The following is a 19316-nucleotide window of genomic DNA, read 5'->3' on the forward strand; positions in this document are numbered from 1 at the left end:
TATATATATATATATATATATATATATATATATATATGGGGGTGTGTATATATATGGGGGTGTAATCTGATATGTAGTGCAAGTAGATTTCCATGAAAATATGTATACATATGAGGTGATGTTGATATTACTTGGCAAGGAAGAAGTGATGTTAGTTAATGTCTTTATAGACATACGTATGTATGAAGGAAGAAAAGGCTGAAGTCAAGTGTTGTTCCTCATCAATATCATGGTCAGTGGAAAAGGAAAGAGCAGGCAATCTATTGTGGATTGATTGATCAGTAGATTACTAAATTGATTTCCTTGGATGTGATGGTCACTTCAATGGCGAACAAGAAGAAGAAGAAGAAGGTACATTGCAAGAAAGGGGAGAAGAAGAATCAATCCTATCTATTAGTTTGAATTTGTCTTATATGATCAAATTCTTATTAATGTGAGGCTGATAAAAGGTTGAGATAATATATATATATATATAATGACTAAAAATTCAAGTAAAGAATAGCCGCTCGATCCCTACATGAATGAAACTTGTTGCACTGTTAAGCGTGCATCTTTAACCGCTTCCATTCATGCGGCTTCACCGTTGTATACTACTCTGTTAAAGCTCGAGTCGAGTGAACACGAACGAAAAATGGTGCTCTTGCAATTCCGGCTAATATTGTCGTCTCATGATCAAAGTAGCGTAGGCCAACCTTTTCATCAATATGCAACAGTGAGATGCAACCCCCTAAAACTAGCGGAACAACTAAAAAACTGGTTCACCAAAATGTTTGGAAGATAGATGATCCAAGTGTTGCATGGAACTAATCATATCCAACATCAACTCTATCAAAGGTAGGCAAAGCAAATTGAGAATGTTTCCATACTTGAATATCTCAAACGGTCTTGATTGGATGGGAGAAATCAACAAAACAACATTGGATATAACCATGGTTTTCTCCAAGAATAAATGGCATGATGAACAAATGGATGCCAGACTTCAAATGTTGTAAATCGTACAAGAAGTTCAAAAGGACCCTCCACAACTGCGATTTTCGAATCACCCATTAGAAACCAATTTCACCTGCAAATGATTTATGGGTGGTTATCACATAAGTGAATGACTGCTGAAAATATTATTGATTTTAACAATCTTATTCGCCCACAGAGTTTTCTCTCTAGCTTACTCTCGATTAACCATGCATTTACAGTCATTTCATACCAAATATGAACCGTATAAATTAGTATTGTCTACCAAAAGGTCGATATCTGCCGAGAAGCTTTCAGCATGCAAGAAAAACAAAAAAAGTGGGCTAAGATAGAACATTCTCCTTTTTGTTACATACATGATCTATAATCATACAAGCATAGTACCATTTTTAAATGGAAAAAAGATTTGAGATACTCCTGCAAGGTGAGTCCTTCTCAACACTTGAATTACACAAACTGCAAATACAACATGATTTAGCAGCTTAAAGATCACTTTTGCAATATCAGTCTACTAAAGAAACATAGTCAAGTCATCCATCCAGGCTTTGAAATAGGTCTGTATACTAAAGAAACATAGTCCAAAAGTCTTTATCAACTTCCACATTGGAAGTTGATAAAGACTTGGACTGACTTATTTAAGAGTTTGATGACATCATGACTGTACTACCATTAGTTGGATTTCAACATTTTGAGCTAGCGAGTCGAGTCCAACAAGATAATGGGTCAGTTATCCCATCAAGTCATGGCAGTTTAGGTTAACCTTCACTATACTCAAAACATGAATGACCCCATAAGAAAACAGAGAAAAACCTGAGCCAATCACAAAGAACTCAAAGTTGAGGTTAATATGTTAGGTTAAGCTAAGTCCATTGGTAACTATGGTTATCCAATCACAAATTACTAAACCACTAGCCAAAATGGTTTTCCTCATAAGTAAACCATTTTTAATATTATTACCACATTAAACCTATAACTACACTATCATTAATAATCATCAAAACATACACAATATGAGCACATCTTAAAATGAGCTAAATCTTGCATTAGTCGTGTGATACCTGTATGGCACCTTCTCATAAAAGATCAACTTACTCATAACCTCGTGGTTACGAAGGACATGAACAGAAAGAAATTGAGTTGGTGACAAGTGAATGCATGGCCAAACTACGGTCTGTGTTCTATTGAAAACGTGAAATTGGGACCGTAGAAGCAGCACTGAACAATTGATATAACAAAACTAAATGGACACTTTTGCAAGCTCAAAACAACCACATAGCAAAGGGTACAAGGCAAGTCAACCCCCAAAACCCACACGTAACCACTGCTCATGCACGTGACTGCACACAATCAGCAGACTGCAACCCAACCCGTACCACCATATGGCACAAGCACGCACGACTAAGAAAAACATATTATTTAGGTGTGTTCCCCTTCAAACTTGAACTTATCACATAACCACTAGTTATAAGGTCAGCCTCATACTGAAACTGTTTTTCATATCATTACCTCAGTAAAGCTACAAATACACTCCCTATGGCATCCAACAAATCATATACTATATGAGCATATACCGAGTCGGCTAAGCAAGAATTGATCCGCGTCTGAGAAAATGCATACAAGACAACTTGTATACCTTCTCTTTCTTCCTTTCTTTTCTTGTGTGTGCACACATGCATGTACAACATAAGCTCAATTAAGCAATGAGCAAGACCTCAAGCAACCATTGTCATTGACATGGATGATTGATATAGAAAACTAGTACAAGAATAAATTAGTTTTGTTAGTGAAATGAAGGAAATTTAACCTGAATACACCAAGTATAGGAAACCCCTTTTGCATTGCTACATCTCTCCTCATCAAGAGGACTGCTCCAGAACCATCACTTACTTGGCTTGAATCGCCTACAATAAATTATTCCATCTTAATAACCACTAATAAAGAACTAGCTGGTAACAAATTTATCACATAAAAGAAACACTCTATTACCAGCAGTTGTACCTCCATCCTTCTTAAAACTGGTTTTAGCTTTGCCAAACCAGATAGAGATGTTTCTGGTCAGATTCCATCAACCACAGAAATTGTCACCTGCATTTCCTCCCCAGTTTTTGGGTCTACAATCTTCAAGAAGTAAACCATATCATCAAAACCACACACCCAAGTGAGGACAGGTGCAACAGCTTTAAACTGAGGGCAACAGTTATTACTTTCACATGGTATATGTTGGAATGCTACAGTTATTTAATGATTCAAGGCCAAAATATATTTAATTACCAAATTAGAGAGAGAGAGAGAGAGAGGTGTTGAAATAAGATGATTCACCTTTGTGGTCACTGGAATTATTTCTTCTTTAAATTTACCAGAAGCAGTTGCAGCAGCTGCCTTCCTATGAGATTCAACCTGAACAAAGAAAAATATCGTAAGAATGAATTTAAGATGACAAATTTATTAATAGGACGAATATAATCAATGTCCACAGACTCACAGCAGCCTGATCTTGTTCTTGTCTTGCCACACCAAATTGATGAGCAACATTCTCAACCATAATTCCCATGGGGAGCAGACAATCTTGGGCTTTTTGAAACTTGTTTCCCTAAAGCATTCAAAGACAAAAGCATGTAGTAGAAGACAGAAATGCAGAAACTAACTCAGAACTGAACAAGGATCAAAGAACATACCTTTGGGTTTATTGAACCCTCCCAAGACAACATATTTGCAGTCATCGATTCTAACCCAGCACCAATTCCTGGAACTATTATGCAAGCATAAAAGTGGTAAACCAAAATATTTTTACCAATATCATAGAATCCAGCTTTAATAGCAGCAGCAACATCAGCAACTGCCTGAAGGCCTGATGAGCACTGTCTGTTCACTGTTCTTACTGGAACAGTTTCTATGGGGGAAATAAAAAAATCAAGCTGTAAGATGTTACAATAATGTACATAAAATGCCATCAATGGCAGAAAAAACAGGGAGTCGAAGTACCAGGAAAACCAGCATAGAATGCTGCCATCCTGAATTCAGTTACTCTTTGAGAGCCTGGTGCCAGTACAGTACCAACCACAATATCACCAACTTCATTTGGATTCAGACTAGTTTTATCCAACAATGCCTAAAAGAGAGAAAATGATTCCAACATTATCTCCATTCTGTAGACACTATGTCATGAAACACAAATATGAGAAAAACAGACCTTCAGCACAGCAGTAAGCAGTTCCTCAGGGTATGTATCCTTGAAACCCCCTCTCTTAGACTTGCAAATTGCAGTTCGGTATGCACTATAATATAGGGTAGTAGGATTGAGAAACATTGAACAGAGATTATTGAAAAAAATACATAATGTGATAATTTATAGCAAATCACGGTGACCAATATGCTGCACAAAGGAATAAGAAGGCCCTACTGGCTAGGGACAAAAGTCAGAAAAATCCCATCATTGAAGTACTCAAAACCCAACAGGAGCAAAATTTAGGGAAAAAATGGCAAATCATCAATGGCCTAAAGTTTTGGAATGAAGCATATTGGTTACATAGATCTTTGGCAGAAGGTATTGATAGTTGAACCAACTTTCTCTTCATTTTAGGCAGCAGCAGTTCGCTCTATCAACTTGTCTGCATTTAGAAATGAGGTAAGAAGCAACATGGTTAACACTATTGCAAGTGCATAGGTCAATATTACCAGCCAATCATCCTTATACAGTGGGAATGCATGAAGCAACTTATACATGTGCAAGTAAATGGTAAGTAATCTTCAAGGCTAAAAAGCAGATTTTTCGTGAATGTTACTAATTTGCTTTAGAATGCTTCATTACTCTTGCCAATAAACCACACAGGATTTTTACGCAACTGGAGAAAAGCATCATTATGACCAAATTTTAAAATTTATTTTCCAGTGTGTGATCGTTCAGTTCTTCCCTAACAAATGAACGACAGTTTCTTCTCATCTAACAGTTAAGTCATGCTACGAGCTTCTAGAAATCTACACAACCATTTATGATCGTCAAAAAATCTAAAGAAAGAAACAATTTTTTTCTTCCCTAACAAAAGATTTACAGTTCTCATCTAACAGTTCAGTCATGCCATGAGCTTTTAAAAACGTATACACAACAAATTCCAAAGATAAACACAACCCAAAGAAAGAAACAATTTTTTCTTCCATAACAAAAACATTTACAATTTCTTATCGTTTAAGAGTTAAGTGATGCTACGAGCTTCTAAAAATCTACAAGAACCAACTGTAAAGACTAGCACAACCTAAACAAGGAAACTTAATTTTCTTCCCTAACAAAAGATTGGCGGTTTATTTTCGTTTAACAGTTAAAGTCACGCCACGAGCTTCTAAAAAACTACGCGGGACCAATTCCGAAGATTAACAGAACCTAAAGAAAGAAACGAATTGGCCTTGAGTACTGAGAATGGATCAACATATAATAACTTACGCGACAACCACGACGTCATCCCCAAAGCAAGCGTTCCTCTGATAGGCCGCACTGTCGCTAGCGGTACAGAAAGAAGCCTGTCATCAAGATTTAGAAGGGCCCAATTGAACTAGATGTCTAAACCACAAAAGAAACCTAATGTTCCCTCACAAAGCCAACCATCCAACTATTCAAACTCAGAATCCAACCCTCAGATCAGGCGACCAATCCAAACAAGCAACAAACGAACCAAGAGTCCCCTCTGACATGGCGATTTACCACACCACGAAAACAAACCCAACCGATCCATGGACTCTCCGATCGAAAGAGAACGAGGGAAGCCTCTCACCAAGATCAAAGGCGAACCACCGGGGGCAGAAGAAGGGGAGGGCCGGAGATGCTGGAGGAGGACCTGCTGCCGATCGATCGCCTTCTCCATCTTTTCGATATCTCGTCGATATCAAGCGCAGACAAGGAAAAAGCGTCAAAGCTACACGTGCAGTTATGGGGAGGGTTCGGTCGCCAATCACGCGCATAAATATAGTTATGCGCATATGTACACTCTATGTGTGCTGATGGAATTGATAGGATAAGGCGAAGCGGTGTTGCTTGTATGCGGACGCAGGCATTCCCATCGGAAGTGGCGGTAGAAGATATGGACGGCGGATCGCAAGGTAACGGATTCGACAAGATTCGTGCGTAGCTAGGCGGGGAACTAAACTAGTTATCTTTATCATTTGAGTCCCTAAACTTTAAAAAAATTATAATGATATTTCTTTAATTATAAAAATAAAATATCTAAGTTTATTTGCCCTAATATCATCGATTCTATCAATAAAAATATATAAAAAAAAAATTAATATTCTAATTAGTAGTGGCAAATGTCGTTGGGAGGTACGAGTGGCTATTGTGGATGAGAAGAGCGATTGCGAGAAATAAGGGACACTCTACATTTGTATCGATGTTGACATAATTATCGAGCCGTGTTGCTCAGCATCGACGGTCCTTTCATTGCTTCATAACTATGTCGAAGTCGATACAGATGTAGAGTCGTACTGCTTGACATCTACATCAACGACCCTTTCATCACTCAACAATTACGTTGACACTAACGTAGATGCAAAACAACGAAATGATCATTCGACAACTGCATCGATATTAACGTAGATATAAAGCAATTCTCATATCTTGTCATGCCTCTTCTCATCCACAATAGCCATCGATGGCTCCTAATATCACTAGCATCCGTCATATCGTCTATCACCACTAACTAGAATGTTAAGTTATATTTTTATTTTTATATTTTTTATTAATAAGATCAATAAAATTATGATAAATTAACATAGATGTTTCACTTTCATAATTATAGAAATATCAATTTAACGTTTAATTATGTAAAGATCGAATTACCAAAAGTAATTAACTAGATGACATAATTAGTCCCATATGTATATAAGCTTAAATTGTGACCTAGGAACTGAGGAACCATGATCTCTGTTGCGCTGAATCAACCGTTAGGACATTATATAGTATTAGTTTATCTAGAACAATTTTTAGATGCTTCAGTGTCATTCATTTATTTATATATATAAAAAAAATTATGTCAAAATTTATAAGATCCAACCACAAATATAGCCATTATAATGCCAAAATAAAGATACACAACACAATACAACCTATGAACTCACAATATCTTCTGCAGTTTCTACACAAGGCAACAACCACGGTTGCGGGGAAAGAAGCCCACAAGAACAGATGAACACTAGCAGAGACTAGACCGTAACTAATATGTAATTCTTCTTTATTATGTCAATGCAAGCACCAAACTTACATGTATGGCAATGAAACTAATAGAAATGTATAATTAAATCTATTTACGACGCTTTACTTACTGCAAGGAAAGAAGCTGTAAAGAAATATAGAATAAAAGAGGAGAGTATAAATATTAGAAGCTAAAACACTGAAAGTAGATATATAGGAATAAACAACACTTCTGCATGCGCTCCATATTATGGAAGCAGGCGGAGGTTGGGCGATTGGAGAAATGGCATCGTCAACAGTGTAACGTAAAAGTTGTAACACTGTCAAGTAGAGATTCACTTTCTTCTGGGTATGCCATTTTGCCGCAGGGCATGCCTTCTTAGCATTGTGTCCCAGCTTGGCAAGACAGGGCCCCGGCATCAGAAGTCAATGTGCCAACCATTGAGGAAGGCTTGGCTCCAAGGCTGGAGGCCCTTGCGTAGCTAGTTGAGGCCCCTGCACCAGAGGGGGTAAAATAAGCACCATTTAGCAGGAGGTCACCCTCAGACCTCCAGTTCCAATTCTTCCACAAGCTTGCATCTGTGTCCACCCTTTTTGTTACCTATCCATATCAAAAGTACAGACAGAATAGATTAATCCAAATTCAAGCAAAATCCTTGAAACAACGTGGTCGGTTGCTTATTGTACCTCCTTTGCGAATGGATTGGTCGGGGCAAGATATCGGTTGCCCTGGCTGTTGATGGTTGGGCTTGCACTCCCACCAATGGCATACATCTCCCAGTGTGTGTAGTCATTGTTTACCACATGGAAGTAGCCATGCCTGCACCTGTAAGTGCCACAAACATTCGTCATTTGTAGTGATTACTTCTGGTATCAATTAATTGTGTTATTCCTGTAATCGCACATAAGGAAACAATGCATCGAACTATATCTCTGGTGCTCGTGAATGCAGTAAATTACCTGGGCATTCTCTGAATCAGTCCCTCACCGAAATGGTTAAATGCGATTGTAACTTGCATGGACTTGTCTCTTTCATAAGAATCACTGTGGCCCAAAAGCATTACCTGTATCAATTTGGCCAAGAATGTCGGCAAGAGACAATTTTCAGAACTCAGATAAATCGACCTAGTTCAAGGCAATTAAGCAACACGGCACAGTGAAGTTGCAGTCACTGCAGACCTCTAAATTTATCTACCAATGTCTATAAGTAGTAGCAACGATCACTAAGCTAAAAAAGCAACTTGTCTGTTTCAGTGTTCCATAGTGCCAATCATAACATCGATCTTAAACAAGAAAGAGTACTGAAAAATAAGGTGATTTATTGTTGGATATTTCTTATCCCAAAAAGGAAGTACCTCTTGAAGTTGGATTTGGAAATTAACATTTTCGTAGCTACATATTTTGATATCTCTCGCTTAGATAGTGCATGAAGGTTGTGAAAGAAAAAGGATTAGGTGACCAGTATGTTGTATAAAAATAACACCTTGTAGAAAGATCAGCTATCAGTACTGAATACAACAAGAGCAATGCAAGAGAGGGATACCTCGTTGTGGTGGGTGAAATAGTTGTTGGACACTGTAATCGCGGTGGAGCCCATGACAGCATCAACCAGCCCATCAGCGCAGTTGGAGAGAGAGCAATGGTCCACCCAAACATGGCTGGAGCCGAAGATGGAAACACCATCCCCATCAGCCATGGTTCTCCATCCATAATGCGAAGGAGAGCTGCGGACCATGGCATTGCCGGTCGGCTTGCAGTCATGGATGTGGAGGCCGTGGATGATGACGTTGGTGACATACTGGATGGTGATGCAAGCTCCATTGGCAATATGGACGTTTGCGCCGCGGCCATCGATGGTCTTGAAACTGTTCATGATGAGCTCCTGGTCGAGCGTGATCACCATGTCACGCTCAAAAGTGATCCACAGGGGGTCATCCTGGACGACCGCGTACCTGAGTGTTCCCGGGCGTGGATTCACGGGATCATCATCCCCGGAGTCCGTTACCACGTAGAATTCGCCGTCACGGCCGCCGATGGCATTGCGACCGAAGCCAATCCCGCAGTCAGCCAGCGTTTTCCGGTTAAGATGCCAGTCGGGATCGCACCGCCAGCAGTCGTCGATTGGGTTGCCTGTGCCGCACGACAGATAACCAAGAGACCTCCGAGCTGTGCTGTTGCTTATGCTCCTGTCAGCAAAAAGTGAACTCAATGGAGGACTTATGCCTGCTACGGAGACTATGTATCACAAGTACCGGCTGAATCCACAGAAACCAACACTTGTAAATCGATAGAGGCTACAAACGTCAGAATATATCGATCAATCAGTCAGCTGCAAGGAAAAGCTGGTAGGGTCATTTCAGAAGAACGAGGATCATATCGGAGACCGACTGCAGCACCTTTCAAGTAAAAGTTTCTCTGGGTCCCACCACAACTGTGTGAGCTAACTGATCATGCGAGGAATGGCAAAAAGGCTGCTGTTGATGCAAGATGGTAGCTTTGTATTACTCGGAAGAACCAAGGTGATGCATCGCGCATGCCATGCAAAGGTGGAATTATTAGTGAGAACTGGGTAACAACAGTGTTCGCCTGTACGTAGGCCTCCAGATTGCAAATCGAACACGTCGAGGGATCATCGAATGGCCATGAACAAGAAAGAAGCGCATGTGGACAATTAATTCTGGTCGTGGGAAGGAGTCACAGCGATTCGAGAAAGGAAATAATTTCATAAAGAAAAGCAACAAAAATAATGAATAAAAGTTTTTTTTTTCTTTTTCTCTGAGATATGTATTCTTTTGTACACGAAGAGACCCATGAACAAAACAGAACGCATGAGAGCGACTAGTTCTGATCCTCGAACTTGAAACAGCCCGAGAGTTCCAAGATAGAAAAATGATATTATATTTAACGATGTAAGAAAAGAAGAACAAAAACAATTGAGTAAACAAATATGAACTATATATATATATCTTTTTTACATGAGCATACTCTTAAATCTCCGACCAATATCAGTCCATCTAAGAGCTTACTCCACTAGAAAAGATATGATCTTAATTTATAACTTTTTTAAAAGAAGTTCTGAATACAGACATTTCACTCTGATATCATCATTTTTTTTTTTCGATCTTATTCCATCATTAAATATTTATGTCGGTAAATATTGTCAACAAATATAATGAGGTGGTACAGAAAAAAAATCAAATCTTACATGTGAACAGCGGAAGAAACCTCTTCCGGGTCATAAACTGCGGCTTCTGCCATCTTAGTTGCAGTCCTAGCACAAGATTAAGCATGCGAGGGGTGAGCAAGTCACATGTTAACACAGAAAGAAATCGACACTTGGAGGTGGTCGGTCAATCACAGAATCGCAAGTCCAAAAAATGTGGGGGAAAAAACCTAATTGAACGCCGAGGAAGAGGCGACCAAGCGGGAAGAGGGATGGGAATCGAGAAGAGAAGGAATCGTGATGTGATTTAGAGAAAGCGATGATGGTGACGACGAAGAACCAATAAAGAGCGATTGAAACGAATTAAACGGTGATCGAGGGGGCAGGCTCTGATTTCTTGTGGATCAATTGGAATGGCCCAGATCGTTCAAGAAACGAGTCCCAGGGGAAACTGAACTGGGAGTTCCGCGCTCACCTCGCCTCCATGGAAGAAGCGGCGCTCGTGGCGGCGGCCTCTCTCGAGATCCTCCGGGAAGCTCTGCCATTCCTGCAACGAGCCCGAGAAAGACACAACTCGTGAGGACAGTCTTAATCCGATCTTTGGGGCTCTGCTCCAAACAGGAGCGCCATGTTCAAGCCCAAACATTCCCGTTTCGGGGGAAGAAGCTCGGAGACGATGGAAATGCACCTCGAATCAGACGATCTCTCGCTTCCGGTCCATCCCAAACCTCCTGCTAAGGCCACCATCAACCCAACAAGCAGCAGCAATAGTAGTGTGGGATTCGATCTCGAACACACCGCCATTGCCGCCCTCTCTTTCTCTATACTAGGAGAAGCTCTTAGAGGGGCAGTTGCTGAGAACATCGCAGCGGGATCGCCATTTTTATAGGGGGCGACGTCGGATATCTCCTCTCTCTCTCTCTCTCTCTTTGCTTCTCCGTACGGAGCTAACGGCGCCGTTAATTAAGACGGCATATCGCGCCAGCCGACACCGTGAGAAGACGCCGTGTCGCTGTCTCCTCAACCAACTTTAACGGCAGCTTTAACCCACGCGTCGCTCCCATCCACTTCGGACGTCGCACCAGCAGAAGCCCCCCGCGTGTCGATAATTGGTGTAATTATTTGATGTGGATCGTGGCATGTGATGGATGTGCATTTTGAACTTTTTTTCTTCTTCTTCTTCTTCTTCTTCTTCTAATTTTGGCATTTGAATTCTTTATCATGTTCAATATACTTAATACATAAAAAGTATGGACGATTTTCTAAAAAATAGTTTTTTAGGTTTTTTTCGGATGATATATTTTTTTATTATTTTCAAATAGTAATTTTGTATTTCTAATGTTTCAAAAATATCTTTTAAAAAGCTCTTATTTTTTTCTGACAATATCTAAAAATTTTTTCACCAACTATTTATGATATATTTGTGGGTTGATTTTTATCCACAAAACATTATGTAGTATTTTTTAAATAATATATAATTTTTATAAAAAAAAAATATATAGTTGATAGGAAATATATTGACAGTCAACTATCATCTAATACATAATCATCACATGAAAACTATTGTAGAAGCAAAAGATCCAGGTCACTCTCTATCCATCTGTCTACATATAAGATAAACCGTTTGAGACTATCTCTCCCTATCAAACAAAATATTAAGAGAAGAATATTGGAGTAGTTATAGATTATCTCATTTTAAGGCTAGATATAAAAGTTAATCCCTAATGTTATTAAAGACTAAATAAAATAAAACAAGATTAAAGACTAAATAAGAAAAAAATAAAAATATTATTTTTAAAATATATTATAAACATTTCTAAAATTTATCAAAACCCCATAACTCTCTCATAAATTACTTTACAAAATTTTGAAAATAACAAGGTTTTAAGACATATGATGATTTAAACTAATTAAGACTCACTTACAATATTCTTATACAAAATGATAATATTTTTATTTCTTGTTTATTTATTATCATCACACACACACACACACACTTCTCTCTCTCTCTCTCTCTCTCTCTCTCTCTCTCTATATATATATATATATATATATATATATATATATAATGTTTTTCCTAAGAAATCATCATATTATGTTTTTCGTGACATAATAATATATTTAAATCGATGTAGAGAAGAAGTAGGAGTCTTGGTAAATTTGTAATTGGGGATAGATGCTAATAGAAAAAAAAAAACAAAAATCTGAATTGAATCAAACGTAAATATGGTGATAAGATCAAATGAATTCAAATTCAAGAATAATAATATTAATAATAATTTATTTGGTTTCTTTCTTTCTTTCTTATAGTATCAAGATGGACATGTATGTATGTACGTATGTATGGAGGAGAGGAGCCCCATCTATCCATCTCTTTCCATCGCTGACATGCCATGTGGCGAATCTGTCCATCTCCCACGAGTTGGTGTTGGGTGTCGTCGGAGCAGACACACATGGCAAACAAAAAGTTAAGTTGTGCAGATGAAGTGAGCCACCACACACACACACTCCGTCTCTCTCTCTCATAGTTGTAACACTCTTCCATGTACGACATAACAAGACTTCCAACTCTTCTTATATATATAATAAATAATATATCGAACCCCATTTCTAATAGCTCAAAAATTTTCTGGTGACTTAAAAAGTTTGAATTATGATTTTTAATGTTTAACTAAAAATATTTATGCAGTACCTAATCTTCGTCATTAGTGCTTGCCGGGGTTTTCGTTCGCACGTCAAACTTAATTGGGTGGTTGGTGAAAGGGGGGATGTATGTGTGTTTTCGTACCATTTCGATTGTACTTATCCAATCGAATATTAATTTGTTGATAATATAAATAAGGAGGTGATGTTGGGATCCAATCTCATCTTAACCGTTTGTTTTTTGTAATTTGATTTGATTATTATTTTCATTACAAGATAGATAGATAGATAGATTTGTGAGACTTAAAGCGTACAATGGTATGCACACGAGTCGCAATCCAGCGACTACTGTTCTCTCACTTATTCTGATGGGGGCTTCCACATGCAACCGTGAGATCCAAAACACAGGCCATGTGCTCTCTCATGTGGGAAGCGTGGGCTCTGTTTCTTTTGCCAAGACTTCTCCATGGTTCACAACCGTAGACTCATTTGAACCATGCTGGATGTGTGCAGGTGCTCAGTATTGAGGCAGCGGCAGATGTCTCTGTCCCCCTAATAATCAATAGCTAAATAAATAATATATATTTATATAATGATGTCATGTATCCACAAGCACAATGTAAACCTGGTGGTGGAGTTTTCATCGTGCTGCATCAAAACTCAAATGTGACAGCAAAGAAGAGCAAATGAGCATTAGTGACACAGTTGCAATGCAGAGCCCACCAGCTGTCAAATGTACAATCAATTGAATAAAGCCATCACTAATTTGCATAAATTGCTGAAATCGAGTCAGTTTTCGATTAACTAGCAACTTCAACAAAGAATCACATGCACGAATCCAACAATATCTTCATTACAGGATTCCGACAAGCAGGCTCATGCCGCAAGTCTTAACACCAATAATTCACTGAAAATAGCTTGTGCTCTTCAATGTTTTAGATGTGTGAACAAGCAGTTGTTTTAGGTTTCGGCACAACCACCATTGGAAGAGTCGGCAGTCTGCCGAATGAGCCCTAAAAGGCTGCTGGCTTTCCTCTTAGCCCTTTCGGTGCCAGTTTCCATGAGATCTTTCAACGCCTCTTCTGCACCGGACTCCACTGCAGCCCTGAGCTGTTGTTCGTCACCACCGCACAGCGAAAACAGCAAAGCAGCAGCATTCTCACGAACCCTTGCGGATCCTGTCTTCATCAACTTCACCATGAGTGGCATAGGGTTTGAATGTGTGATTGCCGTCTTGCCTTCTTGACTACTTGCAAGAATCGCCAATATAGCTAGCGCTTCGTCAACCATACCCCCACTAGGATCAACCAACATCCGTATTAAGTAGACCACAATACCAGCTTTAACAGCAATTACCTTGTTACCCTTGAAAATGCAGAGGTTGAAGATTGCAGTAGCTGCATCCTTCTTACCTCTTGGACTGCCATGGCACAGCAGATTAATAAGTGCAGGTATAGCCCCAGCTTCTCCTATGAGGACTTTGTTTTGATCCACAACTGACAGACTAAACAGAGCAGCAGCAGCATTCTCCCTTGCCTCCATACTCTCACTTTCCAGCGCCTCTACTATCTTTGGGATTGCCTTCGCTTTTACGATTAGACCCTTGTTATCCTCATTGATCGAAAGGTTCAGGAGTGCTGTAACCGCATGCTCCTGTGTCCTCGGATCAGGAGATGAAAGGAGTTGTACAAGTATCGGGATGGCACCTGCTTCGGCAATACATATTCTATTGTCAGCATTTCTTTTTGCGAGTAGTCGGAGTTCGCCAGCAGCTGCTCTTTGCTCTTCCTGGTTCCCATTTGCCAGTCTTTGCAGAAGTACATTGATCCCCGCACGGTTACAGTCAGAACTATTCCCTGGCTTCGACTCTTGGCAACTACCTTGCTTTTTGGGCAGTTCAATGCCATTGGCATCACACCATTGTGCAATTAAGCTCTTCAAAACGAAATTGGGAGTAAGAGTGGCATGGGACAGAGTTTGTTGTGTTTTAGGGCAGGTCTTGTGTCCACTGTCTAGCCACTTCTGGATGTAAGATCTTTCATATGTCTGCAGAAACAATTTAATTACTAGAATATTGAAAAAATAAAATAAGTTCTAGGTTTATGTTCATTACTTGTCCTGTGGAGACGATGACGGGATCCTTCATCAGCTCGAGAGAAATCGGGCATCGAAAATCATCTGGGATCACTGGAGATCTATGCTTAGCAAAACTAGTTTTCTTTTCGATGCTGGCTGAAGTTGAATTTTCTGAGATTACAAAATCTTTAAGCTTCTTCAGCAGTGATGACATTTCCTCCACAGAGACATCAGGGTCTTCGGCACCGGAAATTACCATTTCATGCAGTGCAACAGACTCCCTCATGATATCATTCTTATTTTTGAGTTGAAGTTTTTCTAATATTCTTTTGAGGATAGTAGGATCACAGTGATTTTCACTTATTGCCCAATTTAGATCTCTGTTTAGTTGTAAATCGAGTGATTCTGTACTTTCTTTTGCTCTACAAAGCTGGGAATGCACAAGTTCAATCTGGAAACTTTAAGTAATTAGCATATATCCCACATTAGTGATTAAACTAAAAAAAAAAAAAAGCTAAAGAAACAAGGAAAAGGATACACTTCCAATGCTCAGTGCCTAAGCTTTTCTAACCAATTGGACCGAAACATGTCTTTTTACATAAAATTGATAAAATCAAAGAAAGCAAACAATAGAAACTAGTTGGTCTGCACAGGCAACATCGACAGGTAGTGTGCATTAGCATATTTAGTATGTTGTATCCTAAACATAATTACCTAGAATGTGATAAGCAACTCAGGTTTGTAATTATTTTAGGTCCTAACATATTGAGTTACTTATGTCACTAAATATTCTAAGATAATTTGGACTTCCATGCCATTCATAATGCATCAAATTAAATCAAAAGTAATGGAGGTAAAAGCAATATAACAAAATCATTGTTACATACATAATTCTTTTCGCTAATTTAGTACCTTTGTTGTCTTGAACCCTCATTAAGAGAAGCATCATGCAGCGGACTGCCCTTTGTTAGTAATATTGAACTTGCCTTCACCAGATTGAAGAGTAAGGACGTTGACTATGGATTTCTTTTATTAATGATTATAAACCGATCAAAATTCGACAAGATCAAACTCCCATTTTCAATGATTAGGATTGCATATCCCTTACCACAGTGACCGGAAATGCAAAAGAAAAAAGTAAAAAAGAAAAGGCTTAGATTGAGATGACCAAAACTGCACCAAGGTTTCTAGAAGCAGAGTGATTGCAATAACTATGATACCAGAATTAATGAATGCCTATGATCACAGCTATGTTGAGTTCAGGATAGTGCTTATTAGATGTCATAAAAGACAAATATGTCAATTTATTAGCAGCTACAATGATTTTTAAGGCAACTCATTGACTTTAACCACTTGACAAGTGTTAACTACAACAAGATATATGGAATCAAAAAATACACATTGCAATAGAAATTCAAAAGAAAATTTCTCAAATTTAAAGTTAACAGAAGAGGTATGTGGTTGAGAAGTCAGTAGAAACTGGAAAAAAAAAGGTTTCGTATCGTAAACTTTGATAGCAATTGTGGGGTGGTAGTAGGCCCAAATGAGACAAAGAAGATATGGAAAAGAGAGTACCAAAGATAGAAAAGACGCCAAAATAGAAACTTCATTAATAAGAGGACCACACAAAAAGACAACTCAACTACCTATCAACAGGATAGTGTTGCCTATCTATTACTCATGGTTTCTACTAAGCACTATAACAAGGATTAATGTCTCGATCATACCAGAAGATACAGACAAACATTTACTGGTTTGATGGTTGATTGCTAAAAAGATGAAGCAACATCACATGGTCAGGTCCAAAACAGAGCTTTACCACCCAGTAACTCTTTTTAATAAGGATATGATGGCTATTGACAGCTGTCTTAGCTTCTCTCTCTTCCACTCTCTCCTCCACTACCTCCTCTGCCACCTCCTTGTCATCCATTGTTGTGTCCTCCCCCTCTTCTTCACCTCATTTTCTGCCAACGCCTCCTTGTCCTCCTGTGCATTCTCCTACTATCAGTATATCTCCCCACCTTTGCCTCCTCATACCAGGAGTAGACCTCCTCCTCCTCCTCCCTCTTCTTTGTCTCTCTTTCAAATTTCAATTCTTGTCAACCCACTAAACTTGTATTAGTTGGCTCGAGGAAGTGCCGAGGTATGACATCGGTGCCTGACTGGTCCACCCAAGGACTAGCATTGGTATTGGACAAAGATTTTAAACATTACACTACAGAGTTTCTATCTCACTGTCTCTTTATTGCCTCACAACTTGGTGTGATGCATGCACTCTACTGGATGCTCTCTCTCAATTTCTCATACAATGCCTTCCAAATGAATTGAAGGTTAACACTTACTTCAATTAGTTGATATAATAACAAACCATACTTATCAAGGTTTCACCAAAGGAACAATTTTCTTCTCATCTCAACACGAGATTGACAATGTCTACCAATAGGAATGACAATATACTAATCTTGAATCTAATCAAGTCCAAACTTCAACATCATGTATCGCTGGACAATACTCATTCTACTCTTAATGAGACTCAACTCCACTGGAATACTAATAAAGTTGATCTCCAACATCTTCCCCTAAAATAAATCTGAAAAATATTAGGTGGAACTTTGAAAAAAAAGAATTGATGCTTTGTCCTTCGATGTAGTTACAATTGTACAGATCTTTGTGTGCCCCAAAGATTATGTCACACCACCCACAATAGCTACATATTCAAATGATGTCATATGTTCTGACAAGCTGCAAAACTTTGATTTACCCTGTACCTCAAGTGTCAAAAGTCAATATCTGTTTAGAAAATCAATTTGATGATAACAATTAATATTCTACACTCGACGAAAGGTTATATAAAAGAGATTTAATTTGCACAAGCATGTAGGACAAAATTTCTCAGTAGTCTGAACGAGAATCCCAAATTTGAGTGAAGCTTGCTAACATGCTTATGGTAACAAATTTTTCCAGCCAGCATCCTTCATCTAATGAGACCTCAACTGCATGATCAACAAGTCTACTAACTACTTCAAATAAAGACAATGAATCCTATCATAGTAAATTGGTTATATGCACCTTTATAAGCACATCAGCTTAGTTTATAAGCTCAGCTTTATAACAACTACATCCTAATTGGTGACCACGTAATGTAAGACGACTCACATAAAACCTCAATGGATCAGGCGTTCTTGATGTTACCTGTTCTTTAACTTCTACAGATACATTAAGCTTGTCCAAGCATATCTCACCAAGTGCCTTCTCAATAGATTCGGTCACCTTGCGGAAGACTTGTTCAAACTTTTGTGGGCGCAAAACCTGGAGAAGACACACCGAGAGGGAAAAGAAATAAGCAATTTATTCAGAAGTTGATCGAAAGGGGCAAATTTTTTATATGTCCACAAATTAAAAGCGAGTGATTTTAAACATTGACTGGATAATTGGACATAAAATGTCACCTTACGACATGATTGCATGAGATTCAATACGAATTCAGAAGGCTTCCGACGCAACAAGAGAAAAATGGCACCTTTCACCATAAAAAGGATGAAATCGACTACAATTGACGAGCAAAAGTCGGGAAGGCTAGTCGATAGCGGTCACCTGATAGAGCTTGCTCCCCTCGTTCACGAATCGGAGGACGTCTTTGGCTTCGAGGAGGGCAGCGCAGAGGGTTTCGAGGCCGCGGATCTCGGCCGGTCCGAGTGAGTCGGCGTCGTCACCGAGCTCGTCGAAGAGTGGGGCGAGGAGCTTCACCCGCCGCGCGAGGTCGCAGCACATCCGCCTGAACGGGCCGCGGTTGTCCGGCAACGCGGACACGTCCGCCACCAACCCCAGCAGGGCCTCAACCGCCGCGGCTCCGCGACCGCAGCCGATCCCCGCCGCCTCCTCTTCCTCAGCCGTCGGCGCCATGGACGCAATCGCGAATGGAGCAAAAGGGGATCGAGGAGGAAGACGAGAAGAATTATTCGGTGGAGGAATCCAACGGAAGGAGTCCAAATGTTATTAAATATTTTGTTTTCACCCTATGGAATGACATCATCTGTCACTATGTAAAGAAATAAAACAGATTAATGATGCGGTTGGAGTCGTACTAATACTTTTGATGCATTTATTCGGCGGCTTCTTTTTTGCGTCTAAAAAGAAATTAAATATATTTGGGTATCGTTTGATTCTATAAAAGAAATATGCATTTATTATTATTATTATTATTATTATATATATATATATATATATATATATATATATATATATGTTAAATGCGACCATTTCTCAAAATTCACATCGCAATCCTCCTCC

The 19316-nt window shown here is 39.1% G+C and overlaps 3 protein-coding genes across 5 annotated transcripts; all 3 read right to left on the minus strand.

Moving 5' to 3' along the window:
• Positions 1-810: 810 nt before the first annotated feature.
• On the minus strand, positions 811-5871 carry LOC135632718 (3-ketoacyl-CoA thiolase 2, peroxisomal-like). 2 transcript variants are annotated; one of them, XM_065141430.1, is made up of 10 exons: positions 5733-5871; positions 5405-5481; positions 4160-4244; positions 3952-4078; positions 3645-3859; positions 3452-3559; positions 3289-3366; positions 2968-3087; positions 2774-2870; positions 811-1063 (listed from the first exon to the last, which is right to left on the minus strand). In XM_065141430.1, exons 1-8 carry the CDS (start codon positions 5820-5822, stop codon positions 3025-3027), a joined length of 843 nt encoding a protein of 280 aa, XP_064997502.1. In that variant the 5' UTR covers positions 5823-5871; the 3' UTR covers positions 811-1063; positions 2774-2870; positions 2968-3024. The 2 variants fall into 2 exon arrangements, with proteins under 2 accessions (XP_064997502.1, XP_064997501.1); XM_065141429.1 differs by having other exon boundaries at positions 2956-3087.
• A 1296-nt stretch (positions 5872-7167) lies between these two features.
• Positions 7168-11161, minus strand: LOC135634379 (probable pectate lyase 8). 2 transcript variants are annotated; one of them, XM_065144802.1, is made up of 7 exons: positions 10996-11161; positions 10783-10854; positions 10350-10415; positions 8688-9330; positions 8105-8208; positions 7832-7970; positions 7168-7745 (listed from the first exon to the last, which is right to left on the minus strand). In XM_065144802.1, the coding sequence occupies exons 1-7, from the start codon at positions 11109-11111 to the stop codon at positions 7524-7526; spliced, it is 1362 nt and encodes a 453-aa protein (XP_065000874.1). In that variant the 5' UTR covers positions 11112-11161; the 3' UTR covers positions 7168-7523. The 2 variants fall into 2 exon arrangements, with proteins under 2 accessions (XP_065000874.1, XP_065000875.1); XM_065144803.1 differs by lacking the exon at positions 10350-10415.
• A 2534-nt stretch (positions 11162-13695) lies between these two features.
• On the minus strand, positions 13696-19017 carry LOC135634378 (U-box domain-containing protein 12-like). Its single transcript, XM_065144800.1, has 4 exons — positions 18621-19017; positions 18219-18335; positions 15064-15477; positions 13696-14996 (listed from the first exon to the last, which is right to left on the minus strand). Exons 1-4 carry the CDS (start codon positions 18927-18929, stop codon positions 13911-13913), a joined length of 1926 nt encoding a protein of 641 aa, XP_065000872.1. The 5' UTR covers positions 18930-19017; the 3' UTR covers positions 13696-13910.
• Positions 19018-19316: the final 299 nt, after the last annotated feature.

This window comes from Musa acuminata, chromosome BXJ3-3, assembly GCF_036884655.1.
Source record: "Musa acuminata AAA Group cultivar baxijiao chromosome BXJ3-3, Cavendish_Baxijiao_AAA, whole genome shotgun sequence".
Taxonomy (NCBI): domain Eukaryota; kingdom Viridiplantae; phylum Streptophyta; class Magnoliopsida; order Zingiberales; family Musaceae; genus Musa; species Musa acuminata.

What these genes read in the sequence shown, in the direction of transcription:
- LOC135632718 (XM_065141430.1), bottom strand. Translation starts at nt 5,822, where the DNA reads ATGGAGAAGGCGATCGATCGGCAGCAGGTCCTCCTCCAGCATCTCCGG. An exon ending in AAGAACAAGATCAGGCTGCT is followed by an intron (nt 3,367 to 3,451) that starts GTGAGTCTGTGG and finishes TTCTTTGTTCAG; the next exon opens with GTTGAATCTCATAGGAAGGC. An exon ending in TAATTCCAGTGACCACAAAG is followed by an intron (nt 3,088 to 3,288) that starts GTGAATCATCTT and finishes TACTTCTTGAAG; the next exon opens with ATTGTAGACCCAAAAACTGG.
- LOC135634378 (XM_065144800.1), bottom strand. Translation starts at nt 18,929, where the DNA reads ATGGCGCCGACGGCTGAGGAAGAGGAGGCGGCGGGGATCGGCTGCGGT. An exon ending in AGGGGAGCAAGCTCTATCAG is followed by an intron (nt 18,336 to 18,620) that starts GTGACCGCTATC and finishes TGTCTTCTCCAG; the next exon opens with GTTTTGCGCCCACAAAAGTT. An exon ending in CTGTAGAAGTTAAAGAACAG is followed by an intron (nt 15,478 to 18,218) that starts GTAACATCAAGA and finishes TAAAGTTTCCAG; the next exon opens with ATTGAACTTGTGCATTCCCA.
- LOC135634379 (XM_065144802.1), bottom strand. Translation starts at nt 11,111, where the DNA reads ATGGCGGTGTGTTCGAGATCGAATCCCACACTACTATTGCTGCTGCTT. An exon ending in GCTTCTTCCATGGAGGCGAG is followed by an intron (nt 10,416 to 10,782) that starts GTGAGCGCGGAA and finishes ATCTTGTGCTAG; the next exon opens with GACTGCAACTAAGATGGCAG. An exon ending in GTTTCTTCCGCTGTTCACAT is followed by an intron (nt 9,331 to 10,349) that starts GTAAGATTTGAT and finishes TTTTGCTGACAG; the next exon opens with GAGCATAAGCAACAGCACAG.